The 26,387-nt window shown below is 40.9% G+C and overlaps 1 protein-coding gene across 3 annotated transcripts in view; it reads left to right on the top strand.

Moving 5' to 3' along the window:
* The first annotated feature begins 405 nt into the window (after positions 1-405).
* The window catches only part of LOC131234418 (uncharacterized), a 41,673-nt gene continuing 15,691 nt past the window's right edge, over positions 406-26,387 (top strand). Inside the window, exons 1-2 of one of the 3 annotated variants that reach the window (XM_058231272.1) lie at positions 406-713; positions 2,322-2,488. In XM_058231272.1, the coding sequence (XP_058087255.1) occupies positions 2,351-2,488 (138 nt within the window). In that variant the 5' untranslated portion in view covers positions 406-713; positions 2,322-2,350. Of the gene's footprint in view, positions 714-819; positions 1,007-2,321; positions 2,489-26,387 lie in introns of those variants that run through there. The other 2 variants (XM_058231273.1, XM_058231275.1) reach the window with 2 other exon arrangements.

Consider the following 26,387-nt stretch of genomic DNA (forward strand, 5'->3'; position numbering starts at 1 on the left):
TCGTCTTCGAGCACCACATATCCGCTTGAAGGAACAAGCAGGTGCATTTTCGACCTTTGGCAAGCCTTCCGTACAGCCGGGCCATATTCTGGCAAAGGAAAATGAGGTGGGCGTAGTTTCCTAAATGGGCCGTAAATGGGTCGTACAGTCGCAAATTTCTCTTTTTTTACTTGATCTGTACAAAATCTACTAAACTAAATTAGACTTCTACTTATACCGAAAAACCATAAAAATGAAAATACCCTCACTTTTCCATGGGCATTTTTGTCCATGACTTTACTTCCGTGCCCTAAAAATCTTTACATGATTTTAAGGCGTCCTTTAAAAAAAAAAAAAAACATAGTACGGAAGAGTCTACAGTGCTAATATTTTCAGAAAGTATAAGCTTGATCCAAAACATGTCACCCAGTGAAGGTTTTAATGGTAGGCGCTCAATCACCACTGTTTTCAGTGGTGTGGTCCACCTGAAATTTGGATCTGCCTCTGTTTTTTCCTAATGTCCTAAAATAATATGGCAAAATGGATGAACCGCACGGATAAATCACACAGATCATGGTGGGGTCCACAGTCGGTACCAAAGGGTCACTCACGAATCCGTAAACCGTAAACCCTAAACCCCATCTCTCAGTCATATCTCTCAAACTTTCTGAAACTCTGTCAAATTTTGGAATGCCCTTGCTGGATCTTGACGATTCAAGAGTAAAAAAATTCAGGTATTTATTACAATTTGATTCAATAAGCGTTCGTCCAAGCGTAGCCTAAAGCATTCATACCAGACATTCGTTTTTCTTTTTCTGAATTGTTCGTAATCTCGTTAAGGAATGTTTTGATGAACAAGATAAACCGTCCCGAATCATTTCTGTCCGGCTGGTGTGGTGTATATGTCGGCGCCTGTTGGGGAAGTCGATTCATGATCCAGATTCACTCACTACTGTCGCCCACCCGAAAAATGGATGAGATGGAATTTTCTCGGTGTGGGGTATGGTCACATGATGCCACTCCTAATGTACGGCCTGGGCCCTGCACGTTCGGGTGGATCGTATGTTTGTGTTGAACGTGGACACTGGAAAACCTTCTTTAACCATTATTTTTTATACAAACGCAGCCTACCCGATTACTGGATTGGCCCTTTTTTTTTATTATTTATTTTAATTTAAATTTTATTTATGGCGCATAGATAGTGTGGCCCATTTGATTAAAGGATAGGATCTTGCACTGAAGTACCAAATTGGCAAATTTGCTTGTATGCTAACACAATGCTTATTTTTTTGAACTAAGTTCCTTCGAGGACTCATTTGGATGCCTGTAAATGGGCCAAGTTGTAAATGATTTACACTTGGTGTTTGGATGTCCCTTTTTTGCCTGTAAATCATTTACAGGCTGTAAATGGCTTACAACATTTAACCCGATCTCATTTATGGGTAAAAGTTTGGATTCCATTTACAGGCTCCTCTCCATTTATGTCCTAACGGCTATAAATGGAAAGATTGGCTCTCCATTTACAAGACATGCTATCCAAACACAGACAATCATTTACCTGTAATTCATTTACAACTTAAAGACAAAAAAGACAGGTAGTAAATGATTTACACCTATAAATCATCTACAACCTGAACCATTTACAGGCATTCAAACAACGTGAGCTTCTTGAAGTGTTTCATTGATTATTATAGGTCGAAACTTCCCATGAGGTTGATCTCTGCGGGCCCCACCTTGAACAATGTCAGACATCCACATCGTGCATTTGGCGGGTCCCCTCTAGGTTATGGGATATCCCAAAAATCATCCATATCCAGAACTCAAGTGGGCCATATGGCCCATACCATTTAAAATTATGTGAAATTGTGCCTAAAACACCTAAAATAACCACTTGGTGGGGCCCACTTGAGTTTTTGATATGGCTGAAACTTAGTGTGACCCCTCATCTTAGTGGGACACACACAATGGATAGCTGCATGTCTGAGACTCTGAACTACATCTCAGTGGGCCCGATAAATGATCGTGAAAGTTTCAATGGGTGGGTATATACTCTCACCTATTGTTTGTGGTGTGGCCCACCAAACTCATTGATTGGCTTGACTTTTAGGCCTGTTGCCCACCATGGAAGGGCGCATCTAATTGATGGTGTGGATGTCTGACATAGATCACGGTGGGGCCTACAATGCTCAACCTCATGGGAAGCTTCCCATGAGGTCAATCTCATAGTACTTTTCCCTTTACTATTTTATGCCAAATATTGATGGTTTATTTTGGTGTGCCTGTGAAATGGTTGCACCAAAATTTCTTCCATACGTCATCTTGCTTGCTTCTTAATGTTATAGGTTGGTGTTGAGAGGACTTGGTCAGCAAAATGAAGCTGAAAATAGTTTGTAGGAAAGTATACGATTATGTTCGCTATGATCTAAAGGAGATTTCTTTTCCATCGTCTTTACCTGACCCTCCTCATATTAAGAAGCGAAGAAAGTTGACTTGGAAAGAACGCTTCAATGTAAGTCTTCTATCTTCAGTATACTCTTTTACTCGAAATGTACTCCAAATTGCGGACGGTTTGAATATTTTGGCAGAATGGATCACTATTCACTATGCTATGTTTGTGGCGGTTTTAGATAAAAAACTGCATTTGGTAGCATATTGTTTGTTGATTTCTTTGCCCCAAATTAGAGTTGGTGATTAGTGTTCAGAGTATTGGTATTGTAACATGCATCACCTATGGGGGATATGGAAACATGTGTTGATATTGCCGATATTATCATTGATATTTGGAAAAGATTGCTAAGAGCTTGTTTGGATTCATGGAAAGCATAGGAATGGAAATAGTGTTTATTGGGAAACCTTATTTCTAGGAAATTGTGGGAAAGGAAACAATGTTTTCCTTATTTGTTTTTAAACAAGGTTTTTTAGAAACTCAGGATCAATTTTCAAATTTGTTGTTTCGCAAAACAAAATTTTTTCTCAGAAACAAGTTCTAGCATGTGCCAATTTAGCACACGTGGCACGTGAGATGCTTGAAGATGGATAGTGACACATGAGGCATACGCCACATATGTGGGCACTCAAAGCTGAATTGCGGCACATGTGGTACATGTGAGGTACTTGAAGTTGTGCGGTGGCACGTGACACGAGACATGCATTGACACATCTGACACGTAGTCACTTGAAGCTAGATGGCAGCACTTGTGCACATCGGCACCATTGACACATGTGGCATATTTGGAGTGATTGAAGATGGACAGTGGCATAAGTGGCTCACGTGACAAATTGGTGCATGTGGAGGGCTTTGCTCATGTGGGGTGCAAGATAAGATGAATGGTTGTGCACGTGACACATTAGCAGTTTAGCACATGTGGGGTGCAAGAGAAGATGGACGGTGACACATAGCGCATTAGCACATGGGACATGTTACATGTGGGGTGATGGTTGTGACACAATATCTTCCGCACCGCTTGCATTTCTATTGGGAAGATATGCACGATTTCGGTAGATAGGGGGAGCAGTGAGAACATTGTCTCGTGAGAAATGATGAATAAATTAAAACTCAAAGAACATAAATATCCATGCCTATGCCAGATGCATTGGTTCAAGAAATGGGTAAAAGTTTTTGTTAACTCTAGTGTTTAGTTTCCTTCTATATTGGATCCAAGTACAAGGATGAAGTGTGGTGTGACGTGTTCCTCCTAGATGCATGCCACATTTTGTTAGGGAGACTTTGGTTATAGGACAGAGATGGTGCTCTAGACTCCGACTAACACCTATTCCTTTGTTAGAATGGTGTCAATATCATATTGCCTAATGAAATATATTTTAACACCTAAATATGATAAAGAAGAGGCTAAAAAATCACTAAGTGTACAAAAGTTTGAAGAAGAAAGGAAGGAGATAGAAATCATCTATGTTTTGTTGCTAAAGAAGAAGTAAAACAGTCGGATATTTCACCTTTCACGTATAAACTCTTCCGTAAATATCAAGACTTAGTGCCTGAAGAACTCCCAACTGGACTTCCTCCCATGAGGAATATTCAACATCATACTGACATGGTGCTTGGTTCAAATGTGTCGAATCTTATGCATTACCAAATGACTCTAGCCAAACAAGTCAAATTCTTGCCAATTGAATGATCCGACATTAAGAAGTTCAAAAGAAGAAAAAAAGAAGGATATCAAAGAATTCATAACCAAGGTTCAAACGTGTCGAATCTTACGCATTACCGAATGACTCTAGCCAAACAAGTTAAATTCTTGCCAATTGAATGGTCTGACGTTAAGAAGTTCAAAAGAAGGAAAAAGAAGGATATCAAAGAGTTCATAACCAAGTACCGATAAGCTATAAATGCACATTGCCATAAGAAAATATATAAAGAAGGTGATTTAGTTATGGTTTATCTTCGTAAAGAAAAGTTTCCAAGGAGAACTTACAACAAACTCACGTTTAAGAAGATTGGTTAATGCCAAGTCAAGAGGAAGTTGGGTGATAATGACTATAAGGGCCTGTTTGGTTTTCCAATTACCTGAGTAATTGGCGGTAAAGTAGGAATGCTTACATTGTGCATGTAAAGACAATGGTTGTCAGAGGAATAAGACTTTCCTCCCCAATGTTTGTTTTTTACACTCTTTTTAGTAGAACATGCATCAAATCAGTGTGTGGGTGTTTGGGCACAGGGGTTAATTGTCATATCAGACTTATGGTGTCCACCACCTCCTCTATCATATGAATTGAAATCTTGTTTGGATACGACTTGCATCATACTCGGGTGTAGTTGCTGACCGTTGCATGGAAAATTGAGACCGAACGTTGCTGCGGAGTGGTTCACTTCAGATTATGATCATTGGGGATTTTCTTAACCATATCAATACATGCGAGCAGGTCTCCCATCCAATAAGTTGGATAAAAAGTTACAGTCCACGTACCGAAATCTTTCTACCAATTAACTTCTTACAAAATCCAATCCATCCAATAGCTTTGCTCCACCATACCTTCATCCCTGTGAAGAAAATCAGCTCTACCCATTCATCATGTTGGCCACATTATAGAAAACAATGTATACACATTAACCACACAATGAGTTTTTAAGGCTTGCTTAGTGGCGGTGGCCAATTCCGGATCCCATTTGCACAATCATGTAGTGGCTGAAAATTAAAATCATGCATATAAAAGTCCAAAATAGGCCCTTAAAACATTGTCAAATAGTCTCCCCCAACCATGGGGTTCACCAACCAGATCACATGTTCACTAATTCAGCGCAATGACATGAGCTGAATAGAGAGAACCAAAATTAAGATTCCGAAGATTAACTTTATAATGATCGCCACATCACCGTTTCGCTTTTCTTCGACACATTCTCTGTGTGAGTCAGTGTCACTAGTGGATGGACAACTACAAGTCAGTTTTGAGGACCAGCGTGTAGGATGACTCGTGCAACTAGCACTGCACCGCTCACTATATTTCGACCTTTGACTCTCAAAGCCGTCCGGGATATCATCCCCTCGTATATTTGTATGGCCAATTTTCTCATAGGAAGTTGCCCAACCTATAGATGCCTTTGCAACCGAACTGTAACCACGGAAACAGGCCTTGGAATATCCCTCCACCTGTGCATGACACTCCTCCCAATCATAATATATCCCGGGTCGGTGGCCAATGAATACGACGTATACCTTCTTACCCATCTGCACAATATGAAATAAAATGTGCAAATATCAGGATAATTTATAACAACTAGATGATGTAAATAAATTTTTGTTCCATATAATGATTGGAACAAATAGTGTATCAGTTTTTCTTCCACTCATTGGAGCACCCTGCTTTTCTAATTGTTCAATTAACATACTCGACCCTGTTTCCAATAGTAACACCTGCAAAATTTTCCATTACATTACGCAGAAATAAATAGTGAAGTGACCAACTTCACTTCATATCCACTTATAATACATGTTCAGAAGAGGTTTGTAAGTGAGCGAGGATCAACCATCCATACACATCATTATCCAAAATATTAACAGTCCATCCAAAATTCAAAAAAAAGAAAAATAAAGATGTCCCACATGCCCTGTTTTAAATAGGCACATCCATTCACCTAGCCAACATAACTAGGCATAGAGCCAAAAATAATAGTCCAAAAAACTCATAGCCAAACCAGCTATTCATCCAAAATATCACAAAACTATGTTCCAGAGAGCTCAGTCAGACGACTGATTTGGTGAAAGCAGTATCAGCACAAAGTCCAACCTCCTATAATCGGGGAGTGAAAGAAATGAGGCGGATTGTTGTTCGTCTTTTGAGAAAATCCTTGTTGCACAAAGGATCTCATGTCCTGTCAGGCTTTCTGTTTGCTCCAAAGCCGGTACAATTTGTGACATACGTACCATGTCTTTCCCTTGGTGAATGGTTATAGCTAGTGACTTTACAGCCTCCGCAATGTAGCTCATTCCTTTTCCAATGATGTCGCATGGGCGACTCATTCGTGCTCTATTCCTTGAATTGACCGTGCTGCTTGTGTTAACCGAGTTGTTCCCGTTTACTTTCGGACTTCGGTATGATCTATTAGTGCCGTCACGAATTTGAAACGACCATAGGAATTCAGGTGCACTGTCCCTTACATCGTCACTGGATAACACGAGTGTGTTGTCATTCAGATCAACCAACGTTTTCGGCGACATTTAGGGATCGCCGGACTTTCTCGAACGCAAATCGTTGGGTATATTGTCAGTGGAACAACGTCGTCCAGTAGCTCGGTTATTGCCGAACAGGTACGTTAGGTCATCGTACCTTTGCACTGGTTTGCCTTGTACATGTTGTGCATATGGGTGTGACTATTCACAAGAAGGATGAAAAGACAATATAAGAAAACATCATTTTCATATTTACTATGTTATTAAACAAAAAAGAAATTAAACTTATGGGAAAGCAAAAACATTGTTAAGCTCACCCGTATGTAGTCCTTCCAAACCTCATCTTGGGTGGTTACAATCTTCATGTCATCATCCCAGCCAAACCCACTAGCATTTAGCGTGTCCCGGACCTCATAATACAACCTCTTCAACGTGCATAACCGATTTCCAACATGTTTCTCTTGAAGTGATATACCTAGGGCACTCTTCACTGTATCCACAACTGTCTTTTAAGTTTCTTTCTTAAACCCATTAGCACTCATACGACCATTTGCAACAACATCCATCAACGTATCAATGAGGCAGTCATCCATTTCATTGGTCCAACGCATTACACCACTAGACGATGCATTTTCATCATGTTATTTTATTTTATATTTCATTGAGGTGGTACTGTATTCCACGGTAAGGAGCCAAGAATCTGAATGAATGTGCGTAACCAGCATCAACTGCATAGTACTTACCTACAATTAATTATGATTAATTATAAGTATAAATTCATGTTATTTATATTGTGAAGAAGTTCTAGCGTATAGGTAAACACGAAGTACCCTCTGGCATTGTGAAGCGATCATGACTATGTGTCAATGCACTTTGTAAGACGCGTGCATCAGAGGCAGATCCCTCCCATCCGGTGAGCACATAAACAAACTTCATATCAAATGTACATGCGGCCATTACATTTTGAGAAATGACCCATTTTCTGTTTCGATAGGTAGCACGTTCCAAAGTAGGGACATATTCTGGTATGCGGGTCCCATCAATTGCACCAATACAGTCCTAATTTGAATAGTATTAATAGATAAAAAAGAAATGATCTAGATACAAGGAGGGTGTTAAATACTTCTGAATACAATTGATATTACCTGAAAGTACGTGTTCCAATTAGGATTGACAGAATCTCGTTAGGGGTTTCTGTACCTAGGAGTTTCACGAACTCTGGATATAGTTTGACAATAGCATCCAAAGCTTTACTGAAATATTGGCTCACGGTTTCTCCTGACATTAAGAAGTGACTACCGATGACACGGTTTCGCACATTATGCCCCACTGTATGAAGGAACATGACTAGTTGTTCTTCCACGCATACATGTTTCCCATTAGGAAGGAGATTCCTATCCCTGAGAAATGAGCATAGGTGGAAGAATGTAGCCTTGTTCATTTTGAGTTGTGCGACGCACTCATTGTCTCTTGCTCTAATTATACCATTTATTATCTTGCTTCTTTCGTAATCCCCACGTCTCGAAGGTGTCCTAAATAGTTGACTACTGCAATATTCCCCCACTGCAATAATTGTCGTTGCTGCAGCAAGTATAGCTACAAATGCAGCCATCTCCTCTTCCGTCCATCCAAGTCCTTCCATGTTTGGATTTTTTCTTGTACCCACATGGAAGGAAACTGAGTCAGGATCAACTTATCCAATGTGAAGCACCAATTTCATATGACCATTCCTATTGATATAATTACTCTTCCAAAATCACGTTCAGCAATCGAATTACTTATGCAAATTGGAATTCCCAAATGTATCACTATTTTCTATAACAAACAATTGATAGTCAAACATGATGTCTGAAAATGATTGTCTCTAGAAGAGTAAGACAACAAAAAAGGAGATCCATCTCCACAGAAGGCTCTATTTGGTATTTAATAAAGAGGCTTGAGATAACAATTTACCAATGGATGATATATCAAAATAGCATATCGAAACACATTATGTACCTGGCCCTGCCATATTGTCATTGCAGATGAGCAAAACGTGGGTTCCATTTGTATAGACGAGTCCGTCGAATTCGAATGCCTCAAGTCTATCTTCTTCTTCTTCTTCTTCTTCTTCTTCTTGCACATAATGGGTGGATGGTGCATAAAAAATTGATCGTGGCCCACTAGTCGGATTAAGTTCATATTTTAAGTTTTGATTATTTATGTTATTTAGAATATCATGAACGCTTTAGATTTCTTTTGGTTAGTTTTTGTTTTGATTTACTTCATCGCCAAGTAATAGGTTGCGCACATAGCGCGAGCTTTGGGGTATAGGGTTTTCCCTATAAATAAGCAACTCTTGTAGTTCTTTCGAGTCATTGAAGTTTAATAAAAATTCCTGCATGTTTTTTTCTACTCTCTGAGTTTCTGAGTTGTGGAAAAATTCAAGTGGGTGCAAAACCCTCCCTTTTCGAAGGGCTAACTACCGTGGTGCGAAGCCACATCTATCCCCATCTGCCCCTACCCTCTTTCATCCATATATCTCACCTTCTACAGCCATCCTCGCCTCGAATCCATCAGTTTTGCAGCGAATCTTCTCCCTACAGCCAGTTTCTAGAATTTAGCCCTGCAGGAGGGCTAAAACTTCGGCGGAGCACCGCGCACAGCCCATAGCTCGGAATGCCCTGAAACTTTGGGGGTTTGAAGCCCACTCCTGGCCCACTAGGGCCAAGGAATTGGTTTCTGGGTGTGGGACCCGCTCGCATGTGTGGCCAGGCTAGTGCGCACTTGCGCCAAGCCCTGGTCCGATGTCCGCTCGCGAGAATTGTCTCCCAGTTCAGGTTTTCTCTTATTTTCCCATTTTCATACCTATTTTCATAAACCCTAACCCTAGATTGCATTACCCTTAATTTATTTGCCCTTTTTTCACCCTAGGGTTCCTTGAGTTGAAATTAGTGAGTCCCTTGGATTAGGGACTGATTTCTGTGCATGTGTGGATGATTATTTCTTATCTTTGAGTATTGTTTGGTTCATAAATTTTATTGATCCAGCCCTAACGTGTGTAGGCCTGGACCTGCATAGATTCGCATTCATTGAATGTTTGGACTTTCATGTGGGATATGGAATTTGTGTAATTGTTTCTGAACTACGTGATCTTCGGCCTGAAATCTCGTACATCATGTTTGAATTTCATGTCCTGCATCAAATTTGGTATCAGAACCTAGGGTTCTTGTAGGGGAATACATCACATATTTAGGGTTTAGTTTGTTTAGGTCCTTCATGCATCCAGTTCATCACATATAGCTGTTTAGAAGACCGTAGTCCCTAATATTAGTTGCTGAAATTTCTGGTTGTAGGAAGTTAGCAATTTACATTGCTGTAACTTTCTGTTATTCCCTTATTTCGACAACTATATTGCTGGATTTTAATAACTCTGCATAGTTCCCTAATATAGAGTATCATAGGATCATTTAATCCTATTTAGTTGCATATAGTCATTGTAGAAAGTCCTTAGGTGGAGTTAGCAAGTGTATGCCCACACGTACGGGTTGCGGTTTTGGTCTGCACCCTACACTAAACATGGAGCAAACTGTTAGAGTCACTAAACAAACTATCCCAGCAGATCGAGCCTTTGGGTAAGCGTTGAGAACAACATATAGACCAACGCTTTGATCAATTTGATGTGCGCATTACCGAACTAAAGGCCTCTGCTAGGACAAACCCCACCATTGGGGTAGATGTCTAATCTCAGGTAGGTGGTCGGAGGATAGACCAATGAATGGAGTTGGCCAAGGAATCAGTCATGGGCATACACCCGTGCACCCACCCCATGAGGGACATCAAGACCACTATTTTGAGGGGTACAACATGTACGGCCTTGTGGCTGGAGAGTGTACTAGAGGCTAGTGTACAGTTATCCACTGAGGCCATTCCAGTAGTGGATGAGTTACGTGATGTTTTTCCTGATGATTTACCGGATGAGTCTCCCCCTAGGAGGGATATAGAGCACACCAGAACACGGGACGTCATACAACCTATAGCCGAGTTTGCGTTTAATAGTTCTGTCGATAGGTCCACAGGTCCAAGTCTTATGAAGTCGTTACTGGTTATAAACCTGAGAAACTTATTGATCTTGTCCCTATGTCACTGTCTCATAGGCCGTCAGCGCCAGCAGAGTCTTTTGTGCATCATATTCATTCATGGTATCAAGAAATTAGGCAGAAGATCACTACTGGTAATGAGCATTATAAATTTTCTGCAGACCAACATAAATGTTTCAAGGAATTCAGTGCAAGGGACTCTGTGATGGTCCGCATTAGGCCCGAACGGTATCCCTAAGGTGCCGTTTCGTAAGTTATACGCGCGTAGCGCTGGATCCTTCAAAATTATAAAGCGAAACGGTCTCAATGCGTATGAGGTAGATCTTCCACCTTCCATGGGAATTAGTTTCACATTTAATGTGGAGGATCTAGTTGCATTTCAAGAGGTCATTGATGCATTGTCCAGCCTTTCGCCTAACCATCCTAATGCCCCAAACCATTCCCTTGATCCATGGCCCCCTCTCGACCCATCTTCCCTGCCTCTACGTCCCACACCTACCTGTCCCGACCCATTTTCCCAGCCTCTACCTCCCATACCTACCCTTCCCGACCCATTTTCCCAGCCTCTACGTCTCATACCTACCCGTCTCGACCCATTTTCCTAGCCTCTACCTCCCATACCTACTCTTCCTAGTCTCTATATCCCATACTTAATCTTCACATACCCAGAGAGGAAATAGAGGATATCCTGGACTATTAGATAGTTTTAACGTTGGACGGCGGGTTTCAAAAATACCTTGTTAAATGGAAGTCACACCCAGCTTCAGACAGCATGTGGCTCACTGAGGAGGAGCTTCAGAGACTTGATCCTGACATCCTGGAGCGGTTCAGGAGTTTTATTTCACCAGTGGCGAAATCTTCACAGCCGGGGAGAATTGATGGGGACATTACGCGCACACGCGCACGCACGACGCCCCTACGTACGTACGTGAGAAGAAAGAGGGCCCCATCATCGATCTGGATCGATGACGATGTCCAGGGAGTGTCTCCTAGTTAGAAGACGGAGTTTTGGTTCAAGAAAGTGGGCCCGTTAACCAAGAAAAGCCCATCATGGGATCTCATGATCGTGGCCCACTAGTCGGATTAAGTTTATATTTTAGGTTTTGATTATTTATGTTATTTAGAATATCATGAACGCTTTAGATTTCTTTGGTTAGTTTTTGTTTTGGTTTACTTCATCGCCAAGTAATAGGTTGCGCACATGGCTCGAGTTTTGGGGTATAGGGTTTTCCCTATAAATAGGCACCCCTTGTAGTTCTTTTGAGTCATTGAAGTTTAATACAAATTCTTGCGAGTTTTTTTCTATTCTCTGAGTTTCTGAGTTATGGAAAAATTCAAGTGGGTGCGAAACCCTTCCTTTTCGAAGGCCTAACTATCGTGGTGCGAAGTCACATCTATCCTCATCCGCCCCTACCCTCTTCCATCCATATATCTCACCTTCTACAGCCATCCTCGCCTTGAATTCATCAGTTTTGCAGCGGATCTTCTCCTTACAGCCAGTTTCTAGAATCTAGCCCTACAGGAGGGCTGAAACTTCGGCGGAGCACCGCACATAGCCCGTAGCTTGGATCGCCTTGAAACTTTGGGAGTTTGGAGCCCACCCCTGGCCAATCAAGGCCAAGGAATCGGTTTTCGGGTGTGGGACCCGCTCGCACGTGCGGCCAGGCTAGTGCGCACTTGTGCCAGGCCCTGGCCCGTTGTTCCCTCACGAGAATTGTCTTCTGGTTTAGGTTTTCTCTTATTTTTCCATTTTTATACCTATTTTCATAAACCCTAACCCTAGATTGCATTACCCTTAATTTATTTGCCCTTTTTTCACCATAGGGTTCTTTGAGTTGAAATTAGTGAATCCCTTGGATTAGGGACTGATTACTGTGCATGTGTGGATGATTATTTCTTATCTTTGAGTATCGTTTGGTTCATAATTTTTATTGATCCAGCCTTAACATGTGTAGGCCTGGACCCGCATAGATTCCCCTTAATTGAATGTTTGGACTTTCATGTGGGTATGGAATTTGTGTAATTGTTTCTGAACTAACGTGATCTTGGGCCTGAAATCTCGCAATCATATTTGAATTTCATGTCCTGCATCATAAACCCACATTGGGGGTTTTCACAAACGCACATCTGGACATGGAACGTAAGACAATACCCATGCCAGACGTTATGATACTCATATATGATACCCACAGCGGACGAAATCACGATACTCAAATATGATACCCATACCAGGCCCGATCGGCATACATATACGATACCCAATTCTCCACATTTTGGGATATCAAACCAGACGTGAATGGTGTGTCATGGCAAGAGGCTTCATCGGTTTGGATCCAACATACACGGTACCCATCGTGGAAACCTCAAATAGTAAGGTAAACAACTCTATATTTCTTGAAGATGTATGTAATCAGGAAGATCGACACCTACCTGTCGAGGATAACGGGTCCTCGATGTGGGGAGTTTGCAGGGTAGTATCGATCAACCTCCCGTTGGATTATAGATGAAACTACATTACAAGTCGGGCTGACGAATGCATGTTGCAAAATATGGAATGAGACGAAAGAAGAAGAAGGTTCCATTGAAGCAAAAGAAAACTTGCCTTCCAAGAAATCTTCATATGTCCGACCAAGCAACCAACTCCGATATCGTCCCTGACGTTTGACCTTCGCAGTAGAGAAGAAAGTATAAGCAATCCCACTTTTAAATCTCTACAAAGCACAACAGAGGGTAGGAAACGATAAATATGATGAAATATATGGAAGGAACCATAAGAACAACACCTGAAGATGGTACTTTGGTAGACTGAAACTTCGCAACTTAGTTGTAGAAGGGAGTTTGAACAGAAGAAGCAGATTTGATAGTTATGAAGTTGATATGCAAGACAACGAAGTTATTCGTACTCTTGTGGACCACCATACCATGAAACGGTCTTATCTGCAGATGCCGTCGAGATGTCTTCTCCATTCGATTACATGCAGGGAGAGAGATTTCACGCCACGTTTTCATTTCGTTTCCCCCTATTTTCAACCCTCATCGATTGCTTGTATTCAATGGTTTTTTCAAACGCAGGTGGTCTGTAATTATTACTCACCTTCCTCCAATTGCTAGTAACATAGTAAACCAAACAAACCCTAAGATCAAGTTGCAAAACGACTTAGATATCTCGTGAACTTTCATATGGTTGATTTGTTGGAGTACCATGGTGAGGTGTTTGACGTGCAAGATGAAGTCATTATCCATATGGATAAATAGCTCTCGAAAGAAAAGAAGGAAGGAGTTGAACGTGTTGTGCATTAAAACAGTGGCACTCGACAGGGTCAATACAAGCAATAATTGGTGAAATGGAAGAGCAAGTTCTATTTTGAATGCACATGGATCACATGTTACGAATTGAAACGATTGGATGCGAACCTCTACTACTTTATGAAGCGTCCAACTTAGTAGAGTTGAGTTCTTTCCAACCCGGGGGGAATTATGCGGGCCCACGACCCACCGTAGGGCCTAAAATGTGTTGATTTTGGATTATTTATTTATAGATTTGGGGCCAAAATATCAAGAAATGCAATTTACCATTTGATATGGGGTTGATTTAAAGATGTGATTGAACATGTGATTGAAGATTTTAAGGATTATTTCCTAGATTTGCTTTCACTATTAGGCTTTTACCATCTTAGCTAGATTAACTTGATTTGAAATCAATCTCTTCATTGTGGTCCTTTGGGGGCTTCCTCATTAAAGATTCATTTTGGATCCATAAAAGGGGGTGTTGTAGGAGAACACCTTTGAAAACTTTTTAAAGTGTGAGTTTGAAGTATTGTAAGAAGAAGTTTGATATCAACAAAGTTATTTCTCATTCTCTACTCAACTATTCTTGTGGGTGTACCCTTGTCCGTTTATTTGCAATTTGGGTGTCTAGATCTCATTTACGCGATAACTGGGTTCGCAAACTATGGCACATACATATGTTTATAAATACATGCATACATTCCATGCATGGCACATCCATTCGTGTATAACATATCCATCCACCTATCCACACATTTGTAGACATAATTGGGAAACAACATAATTATTATTATTTAAATAAACATAATTTAATTTATTTTCTTAATTCTTAAATCATTCAACAATCTATCTTGGTGGTAATGTCGGCGATATCACTGATATAGGTAAATATTTGTATTGGGGGGTCAATGATATGTCGGCTATATTGATAATCTCAATGATTTTTGGCATTATGTGTGATCCGATAGAAGTAAAAAACAAAAAAAAAATTTGCACCAGTATTCATATCGAGCACTCGATGATACTGATAATATCAATAATATTGAGGAAGTTTGGAACGAGGTAGATGACATAGTTTTGATTAATAAGACGAGGGAGAGTGTAAACACACAACTAGATTTATGGAGGAATGCTTTAGAATCCAAATGATTTTAAATAAGCTGGACTAAAATAGAGTATATGGAGTGTAATTTTAGTAACAATAGGAGTGAAAACAAGGAATTAGTTAAGATGGCTGACCAAAAAGTTCCCCAGAATGACCTCTATCAATATCTTGAGTCAACAATTCATGAGAGAGAGTGGAGAGGTTGAGAAGGATGTTGCCCATAGAATTCAAGCTAGGTAGAAGAAATGGAGACATGCCTCTAGAGTTTTATGTGATCGTCGTGTACCACTCAAACTAAAAGGGAGATTTTATGGGATAGCTATAAGACCAGCATGCTTTATGAGACAATGTTGGACATTTAGAGAACAACATGTTCATAGGATGTGTGTATCTGAAATGAGGATGTTGAGATGAATGAGTGACAAGACGAGGAAGGATAGAATTAGAAATGGATGCATTTGAGGGAAACTAGTAGTACCAATAGTTAATAAGACATGTAAAGTAGACTTAGATGGTTTGGTCATGTGCAATGAAAACCAAGAACTGCGCCGGTTAGTAGGAGAGAATGGGTACAAGTTGAAAGCTCTGAAAGGGCAAGTGGAAGGCCTAAAAGGATGTGGATGGAGGTAGTAAGAAAAGACTTGACATAATGTGTAACTGAAGGTCTGGCCCTTGATAGAGTGGAATGGTAGAATGGGATTCACGTAGCCGACCCTAATTAATTGGGATAAGGATTAGATGAAGACAACAATGACAACAAGGATGGTTTAGAACACTGCCAATGATTGATGCTGAGTTGCTTTTTTTTTTTTTTTTGTTATTTTTCTTGTTTTGGTTTCAAAAAAGAAGAAAATCCCACCAATGTGGTTTTGTTGACTTCCATGAAATAGCTATTGATCTTGACAAAATATTCAAACCATATCCAATTTGGGGTCATCCAAACACCCCCACATATGGTTTTCTGATTTTGATGTGGCCTCAAATACACTAAAAAATAAATAGCTATCAATTCTGAGAAAACATTAAAACCACTTCCAATTTGGAGAAATCCAAACACACCCAAATCTTGTTCAAGGGTGCATTTAGAAATGCTTGGTTCTCAGAAGGTAGGACAGGCTGACACCAAATCACAAAGATATGTTTCAGACCTTCCCATGCATTGGCACTTGTGATTCAGGGCAAGGTGGAAAAATGCAATCATAGTTGATTGGAAGTTCCTTCTCCATGCTGCCCGTAGGCATGTACCTTGTTGGTCAGAAGTCCACGAGCTGCTGTTTTGCTACATCCAGTTGCCATTTTGTTTTGATCAGTAACATAAATATGTATTGAAATAAGGGGGTAAAAGGAAACCTTACATTAAACTATGAAATAGGGTTTCCAATACAAAGAAATTTTTTATAGACCCCTTTGCTAAAGAATTGCCTTCTGGAGACACGTTATAAAGAAACCCTAGCAAAAGTAGCCTTAGTTTCGTTTTCAATAGACAAAGGCTTACATGGAACCAGTTGTCGTCGCCTACATCCAAAAGCTGTCATATGTTCTGGATTGCATTATGCCACCAATAGTGATACCCATATGTTTGCATATGTTTAAGTTGGTGGTATTAATACAATAGGATGTGTTTCTAAAATTGTTGTACTAGGGATTGTAGGTATCACTTAGTCTGCAGTTCATTAGGTTGTTATTCTGCTAAGAATTTTCATAGTATCAACGTGTCATATTTGATACCCTCACTTGTATTTGTGTCCTTGATTTTGGGGTAGGTGGGGTCATGTCCTCCACTTCCTGTCGTATGAATGTTTCTCTACCCTTCCATTGTTGATGGAGTACATATGGGCTCACAGTTTCCATTGGATGAAAGAAAAACAAAGCACCATGCTTAGAAAGGGTTCTAACTAGGGGTGCAATTTGGCGGGGTGGGTTGGGTTGAGAGTCAAACCCAATCCAAGGTATTTTCCAACCCAAACCCAACTTGAAGTCCTCTATACTCACAAGGACCCAACCTGAAATCCAATCCAAGGTACCCAAACCAAACCCAACTGGAAGTCCTCTATACTCGACCCAACCTGCTCTAAGTACATGTGATTATTCCCAGCCTGACCTTAACTGACCCAAATTTGTTCGACCTGAACCCGAACTGAATTCAAAATCAGGTTGGCATTTTCCAACCTGAACCCAAATGATTACCTTGACAGCCCGATCCGACCTGAACTTGGGCTTGATCAATTGGGTTTGAGTTGACCTCAACCCAAGTTGAATCCCCTCTTCTGACTGTCCCAATTTATTCATGTCATTCAAAGATAATGTGGGCGCTGGAAGGCGGTCCTGTACACTACAGATTCTGAATGACAATTCAGAAGATTCTTAGTAGGATTTATGGCATTTTTTGTTACAGTTTAGGATTATTCTGGATTGGAGTTTCTGTATTGGCAGGTTATCTGAAGGTCAACATGGCCAATCAGGGCTGATTGGCATTAATCTTCCAAGTGAGGTCTGTGCTTCCTTTGCTGATTCATTGGGGTGTAAGGTAGGCTCCCTCCCTACGCTCTATCTGGGTCTCCCCTTGTGTATAGGTAAGCCTCCTCTTTTCTTATGGGATAGTATCCTGGAAAGAATGGAGAGAAAACTATCTTCTTGAATGTTGAATGTTTTATCCTTAGGAGGCAGAATCAACTTGGTCAAGGCCTCCCTCTCGAGCATGCTCATTTACTTCCTATTGTTGTTTCAATGCCTCAAATTAGTTATCTTCAAAATAGACAGCATTTGCAGGAAGTTTCTTTGGCAAGGAAACAGTGTGAATCTTTCGAGGGGGGTGTGGGGGGCGGGAATTAAAGATCTTGAGATTGTAAACAGAGCCCTTCTTGAAAAATGGTTATGGAGATTTGGGACCAAGCCAAACAGTCTTTGGAGGCAAATTGTAGATGCTAAATATGGTTCTTCCCCCACTTGTTGGTGGACGAAGGAGTCATTAATGTACAAATCCTCTTTTCTTTGGAAGAATATTGCTAAGCTATTTGCGTCCATCGCGGGAATGTTCGCTTTTCCCTTGGAGACGGAAATAAGATCAAGTTCTAGTTGGACCAATGATGTGGTTCATCCATGATCGCGGAGGCTTTTCCTACCTTGTTTTCTCTGTCCTAACTAGGATATCACCGTGAAATATTGCTTTTTCCATAATGGGTTTGGGGGGAGTTTGGATTCCTCCCTTGAAGAAATTTCTACGACGAAGAGATCAACAAATTTATTTCGTTGCTCTCTTTTTTGCAGGGAATTCGTCCTAATCCCCTATTAGAGGACTCTTATCTTTTGGAAGCGGTCCAGCTCGGGAATCTTCTCTGTCAAGTCCTTCTACAATCATCTTTCGTCCCCTCCGTCTGTTGTCACATGGTTGCGATCTAGTCTTTTAGCATCCCTTCAAAGGTGGTGGCCTTCGGCTGGCTAGCAGAAAGAAACAAAATCCTTACAGTCGACAATCTGCGTAAAAGATGAATGATTCTGCCTAAAATATATCTCCTTTGGCTCAAAAACGAAGAGACGGTGGACCATCTCTTCATCCACTGCCCCTTCATTTCAAATATTTGGCGGAGTGTTGTCACGCCCCAAATTCGGAACCCAGGAACTATTACTTCCCAAGTCCCGAACTCGGGTCGGAGCAACTTCCTCGCCACTCGCCAAACTTGGTGAACGGTTAGTTAACTTCCCGTACACTAAACCCAGCTCATGGCGGAGGAATGTTTTTTTTTTTTTTTGGAACGGTTAATCTGTTTAGGTGGTTACACATTTTGTACATGGTATCAACGCATATCGAAGAGACGAACTTGTTTGACATGTCACACATAATATGGTGCACCAGGTCAACAGTAATGAAGGAAACAATAGTAAACTTCAACAGCTCTTGCATGCATCCTGAAAAAGTGTAAGTCATACATATGAGCAAACCACAGCTCGTGAGTCTACTGCGTGCCGGGAGTAAAACACGTCTTATCAGGGCGCTCCCGTAAAGACATCTAAAACAACCATATGCATGTTATCAACCAATCATGTTATCATAGGTGAGTAGGTTATCAATCAAGCATGTCGTGTAACTATACAGGTTATCATGAACATGACATCAATAATAAGCATGTCACTCAACAAGCAACCATGAATAATTAAAATAACCGATCATCATGTACAAGATAATCAAATTCCATTTTCTACTATATGACAAACGATGGAAGGGCAATGGCAGAGCTGACGTCTGGAGTCGGGATGATAGTGGATGAATGAATGCATGAGTCAAATGCTGAACATCCCTCCTTTCTACGAGTACATCTCCACAACACATGATACATCTCCACTAGGAATCACGAACATACCACATATGGGTAATCCACCTTTCTCACATAAGAGTGGGACAAAATCCCCCATCATATGCTATCAGAGTAAGCGGAGATACTGACAAGTCCATGAATGAGAAAATGCCGGCAAGTCCATGAATGCTATCAGCCGTACCAAGGCTATGCGATGCAAGGCATGAATGCTGTCGGCCGTACCAAGGCTATGCGATGCAAGACATGAATGCTGTCGGCCATTCCAAGGCTATGCGATGCAAGGCCTACGTAGCAAAATGTCATATACTGAGGATGCAATGCAAAAGAAATGATGTCATATGTAAAGGATGCAATGCAGTATGCAATGCAAAAGAAATGACAAAGCTGGAGTGTGTAGTCGGGATGATGGTACGTGGTATCGTAAGCTATGGGGTTCATCATAAGGGACTTCTATCTAAACTAGTCATATACCTAAATTTGGATAGCTAGACTCAATGTGGTAAACTCCTTATCTTAGGTTGGTCGCGCGTCCAACCAAAATCCTAGCCATTGCAAAGGTACACATAATGATTTGGTTGCGCACCACCAGCCCGAGTGGATAGTGAATGAATGAATGAATGAGTCAAATACTGAGTATGCAACTCTTGCTTAGTAAGTCCACATATAACCACTACAACGCTTCTGATGTGGGACAATGTTTCGCCCCACTGTACTCACAGTAGCTTGCCAACCACTGTTAGCTCGCCCAGGCCCTTAGGCCCTGCCCACATCAGCGTCCACCCACGTGCGCAACTGTGACGGGGTGTCAAAATATCAGTACCATACATCTCTGGGATATCACCGGGGTCTAGTACACTCTACACCAGATCGCCGCCCACTGGACGCAACCATGCAGGTGAAAAAGGCCACACTATTTGTCTGGCTAGTATGTAGCAAATATTTACCCGGCACGTTGATAGCAGACTCATTTATGAGCTGGTCAAACTTAGCTTAGATATGCCCCCTACCCTCAGGCGGATAAGGGCACACCCCCTTTCAACCGACCATAACACAATGGGAGACGTGGCTTAATGGTATACGGCCCTTGTGTGCTCATATATCTACTCGGTCTTGAAGTTGAAGCAGCCCCTGGCCACGGGGGTTTAGGGACTTTCACCCACGGACATCCAAAGTACCCATATGTTAAATCCCAAACATTTCTGATGTCCCATCTGACTATCCACGATAAGCCTATGGATGCCACAGCCCTGATGTCGCTAGGGCGCCAAATAATCATGTTACAAAATGCGAGATGCATGAGTCATACCATCCAGTCATGCATCAAACCTATACATATCGTGCGATCATGTGCGGCAACTTCATCTCACAAGGAGTCCCATAAACATCTCAGCCCAATGGCTTATGCTTTAACCAATCATCTCTTATAACAGGCATACCAATGATGCGTATGAGCATGTATCATGATGTTATACTAAGCATGTTCTCAGTGTGTCGATTATGTTACACAAAATGCGAGATGCATGAATCATACCATCCAGTCATGCATCAAACCTGTGCGTATCGCACCATCATGTGGGGGCAACTCTGTCTCATAAGGAGTCCTATAAACATCTCAGCTTAATGACATGCTATGATCAATCATCCCTCATAACAGGCATACCAATGATGCGTATGAGTATATATCATGCGAGCATGTATATAGAGTACATAGAATATAGGGATTCACATGCATCATCAATATCATGACCATTGTCCAATTCTATCATTATACATGCCCTAGGCATTAGTTGTCTATCATGCATAAGGTTATCCTTATGTCCACTAACACCATTTGTTTATCATTATCCATGTATCAAGTAAAATATAGTTATCTTATCCACATTATCATTGCGATAATCAATATGTGCATTATTATCACTTGGATATCAAGTATGGTAGTCAACTAGTATGTTTTGTCATCATGCATACATATAAAATATCATCATCATTACCATGAAGATCATTTTCTCTTCATGATTAATGTAAACAATGTCATAAGTACTATAAATAATTACTCATCCATCATCAATGCATATGCTATAATTCACCATCCATTAAGTCATATCTATCATTTCAACCAACAACTCATAATCATCATTGTCATGTTACCATACATGTATCATTATCTTACTCATAGATAATGGACGGTCTAGATGTCATACCATATAAAGGATGGGCCTCATGGGGTGAATCATACAATCAAAGGAGTCAAGAGGATGACCCTAAGCACATTACGTGGGCTTCCTCACCCACTCTATCATATAGCAAGCTAGGCTTTCTTATGGGGGCCCGGTAAGTGCACAAGGTGGGCTCAATGGTTTGGATAATCCCACTAGCATCAATGGGGGCCCAATGATTCGGGACAGCCCAATAAAGATAGATGGGGAATGGGCTTAGCAATGGGCCCTAGGGAGTCTACAACGTGGACATTTAACCACCATTGCTCCTAGAGTGCAGCCCATTTGGGAATGAATCTAACTTACAATGGGGCCCATGGCCCTTATACAATCTGGAAAACGGATGGGCAGCACGAATATAATCACATGCACTATGGTGGGCCTTATAAGACAGCCCATGGCTGGGCATGGGATCCATAATCAGGGTGGGCCTCATTACATGAAAGGTAAGGCCCATACAAATATGGGCCACACTAGATGGCCCACTTAAGGTTTTGAGCCCAACAACACTTGGGAGTTATTTTTCAGAGTTTAGACGCTGCATTCAATGCTTTGGGAAGGTGGTACGTGGCCCCACATAAATTCTATGTTAAACAGACTTTTGGCGTAAGGTTAGTTCTGGGCCATTTTCAATTCAGATTTATGATCATATGGGACCCACATCTGGTGAAAGGAAGGATCCATTTGGTAGATCTATGTGTGGGCTTTAAAAGGTACAAGACGGGCCTCATTGGTTGGGTGTATACAATTTACAGTCATGGCCTAAACATGGGTACTTGGAGAAACTGTGCAGGAAATATAGTGCAGAATTAGTTTTGGCCCAATTTTAAATATGTCCCATGATAACAAGGGACCACATTTCAGTGTGCCGTCAGGTGCCCTTGGTTGTACCATATATATGCACTTCAAAAATTATAAGTTGGGACCAACTGGTTGTGCACACTTAATGTTTAGTATAAGGCCAAATAGAGGCATTTTAATTTTCTGCACAACCATACCTGGCCCCATTTTGGGATCCACTCCCTGATCATGTGAGGTCTGATTTGGCCCAATTAAAATATTATTTATCTATTCATTAGTGTAGGTTAGAGGTTCCAAGTGGTGGCCTACTCAAACCTCCAGTGTGTGGTCCACTACAGAGGCCCAAAGTTGGTACAAAACATAAATAATTAGACAGTTTTCAGAAATGGGGTCTCTCACAACTTAGGGCCCAATTTCCAAACACTTAGGGAATCATTCCTGACAAAAAGGTGGGACATCCCAACTCACTTATATAAGGATTAAACATCCTCCAAAGTGTGACCCTTAACTACAGAGTGTGGTGTCCACTACAAGGTGTCAAAGAGGCCTGCATGCAATACAGTTAAGTACTTGGAAAATTTCAGCAAACAGAAAGTGCAAAGGAAATGAAATAGATCCAAAGGCAAGTAGGACCCACATGCTAGCAAAGCATATATAAGAGACACATCAATACACATGGCTGCCCATTTTAAAATGTATAAATCACAAGTGATCCCACACCCAAGTGGGTTAATGAGAGGATAATTGTTATGTATAATATAGATCCAACATATTCATCAAGTAGCACATGAAATATATTGATGAAATCTCTATGATCAGATTCTCTATTGGAAAATCCGATCCAATGGATGGTTTAGTAATACATCATTTAGGCTGTATATAGATTTCCAACCATACAGAGCCTTGGATCCATCTGGACCATATAAAACAATTTAAGGTTTATCCTTACGGAAGTATCTGTCAGTTCAGAATTTTCTAAATTTTATCATGAAAGAATCTGATCATAGGGACCATGCATATGATTATTTACTATCTCAAGTAAGTTAAGAACAAATATCAAATGCATCTGACTATTGGAATCATGGATATCGACCACACAAGAATGGTCATAAGAAACCCCTAAATGCATCTTTTGTGTAAGGCCAAGATCTCAGCCGTCCAAACTACGATTGAGGCGTATTATATACTGTTGGAAAGCTGGTTCGATTTTCTACGAATCCAATGAAACGTATATTTTTAATACATTCATTAAAGGAGTTAAAAATGGGTCCGTTTTAGGCAAATCAGAATCCTGCATGTGCTGCTGGACAGCAGCCAAGTAAACTTGATGCTACGGATGATTGGACCGTTGGATGGCTACGAAATTTGTCCTAGAGTTAGATCATATTATGGTTCATAATATTCCCAAGTTTCAACTCCGATCTTGTCACGATTGATTTTATATGATTTTTAAAGCTTGCTGTCCAGATACAAAAATAGGATTACATGTTAAGGGTGTGGATATGATGTTCATCGTGGTGGATCTTACTATATGTGAGACACCTTGCTGACCACTATAGCCATAAATACATACACACAAGAACTTCACACGAATGGGGCCCATACATATCAAGAAAATAAAAAGAGGAAGAAAGAGGAGGATGAAGAAGATGGAAGGAGGGGTGTAGACTCACCTCAATGGATAGATGGTTAGATGATGATGTGTGGTCCACTCCCTCTAGGTTTGATGATGGGCCACACTTTGGCCACTCTCTCTCTCTTAAAATCTCAGAAAATTTCAAGTATAGGAAAATAATAAGTGCAAGAGAGCTCCTACTCTTATATAGGGAATTGAGGGTTAAGTGGCAAGATGATGTGGCAAGTTTATGGGATCTTATTGGTGCTAAAAGTGAGGTGGAAGGTGATGTATGGTATGGGTAGTGGATGGATGAGGTGGATGGTGCTAAGCATGCATTGGCCAAGGTGGAAGAAATCTAGACATGCATTGGCTAATGGATGGATAAGGGTTATGGGTTGTAGGTGATGCATGGTGGATGATGAATTGGAGTGTCATAATTGGTTGTTTGAAGTGATGTGGCATAAATCAAGACATGCATTGGATGCATGTATAGGATGAGGTGGACATGAGTCATGATTAGTTTCTAAGGCATGGGGAGAGAGCTAATGATGAGTTTTGGAATAGAATCCAATTTTGTCTTATAGTGCTTGTCTTGTATGTGCTAGCTTTTTATTTTGTCATGTAGCAATTGTCCTATTTGTTGGTAATTTCCATGTTCTAAAAGTGGGCTTTAGGCCCACATAGGCTCAAGTCCAATGGGTCTAATATAATAAAGGTTGCTTGTATTATAGGATACGTAATTTGGGCCGTGGATTCGATAGTCATATCTCACTAATGGAGCGTCGGATTGATGCGCGGTTTTCACCATTGCGATCGCAACGACGATGCGGTCCACATGATAGAGGTCTCAAGATCATTCGGAACAAATCACTTGAGTGAGTTTTCTAGGTGCACTAGGGTGCAGTGTATGGTTTATTAACGGTGCGAGTTTGGACACGTGTGCATACGAGCGATGTTGCAAAAGACCGGGATCCCACAAGCGTCCTTTGTCTGGTGGGCATGTCATGGGCCATGACCTCTATTGTTGACCATCTGTTTTGCTCTTGGCATACGGAGGATGGTGGAGCTCTTGACAAGAGGAAGTGGCGATGCCTATTGCTAGCTGTGCTTTGGGAGGAGAGAAACAACGGCGCGTTCAGGAACCTTAGTCTCTCTTACGAGGCTGTGTTCTCTAAGGTGTCGATTCTCTTTAGGGATTGGGCACCATAATTGGGTCGGTAGCCGGGGTTGTGGCTGGGGGTGTAGCCTGTGTATTTCTTGTTTCTTTCGTTTTCTGCTTTTGCTGTCGTTTTTCCTGTCTTTCTTTTCCTTTTTTGCTTTTCCCTTCTTTTTTCGCTTTTAGTTTCGTTGTTGTTTCTGGGTGATTTTTTCTGCCCTTGCTAATAAATTATCTCATCTTCCAAAAAGAAGTAGTATGGGCAGGTTACGTAATGATAAAGCATCCGGTTGACATTATTTATCATAGGCCTGATTTAAAATCAAGGGGGAGTTAGGGAAGAGAGAGTTGGCCGTGTTATATCTTATATTTATCACACCTTTAGAAAACAACTAACTGCTATTCACTTTTTATTCCCCCTTTTGCATTGAGAGGAGACTGGCATACTTGTTTTCACACCAGCTGCTGAATTTTGTAACTTCGATTTCTGCTTTATTTGTTCGACTGGTCATCTCTTTCAATTCTTGAGTACATCAATTATAAGTGTCACGCCCCAAATTTGGGGACGGACAGCTTCCGTGATGCCCCGAATCCGGCACTCAACTTCCATACACCAAGTCCCGAGTTCGGTGCACCACAAGGAAGATTTCTGATTGAATTTTTTTTGTTGTATATACATATAATAATACTGAGCATGAAGATTCATGATCAAAATACCAAGTAACACTCTCCATTATAAATCCTAATGGTTACAAGTACAATGCTTTCCAAAAGGTACACGACGTCAACATTGCCAAATCGAAAAATAGATACAATGCATCGAGAAAGCTAAGTCTTCCAAGCTACTCCTGTCCTAAAAAAATGGGAAATAGGAAGCTTAGGCAAAAAGCCTAGTGAGTACATACGTGTTTGCAGTGTGTCATACATGCAAGCAAGACAAATATACCACAAGGAAATCATGTATGATGAAAGGTGTGTAGCACGTAAGGTAAGATGTCAATGCCAATGCAATGCGTATGCATCATAATAATACTCCGAGTCAATACTACCAGCATCACCAAGTCATATTTTCATTTCTCCCGTACCACAGTCATAATCGTATTACACGCATCCGTAAACACATCATTATCATATTGTCATACCATATCATAACTGTATATCTCGGGAAACATTGTGGTCGATACCATGCACCAGACACTAGTAATC

The sequence above is a fragment of the Magnolia sinica genome, chromosome 19 (genome assembly GCF_029962835.1).
Source record: "Magnolia sinica isolate HGM2019 chromosome 19, MsV1, whole genome shotgun sequence".
NCBI classification, from domain to species: domain Eukaryota; kingdom Viridiplantae; phylum Streptophyta; class Magnoliopsida; order Magnoliales; family Magnoliaceae; genus Magnolia; species Magnolia sinica.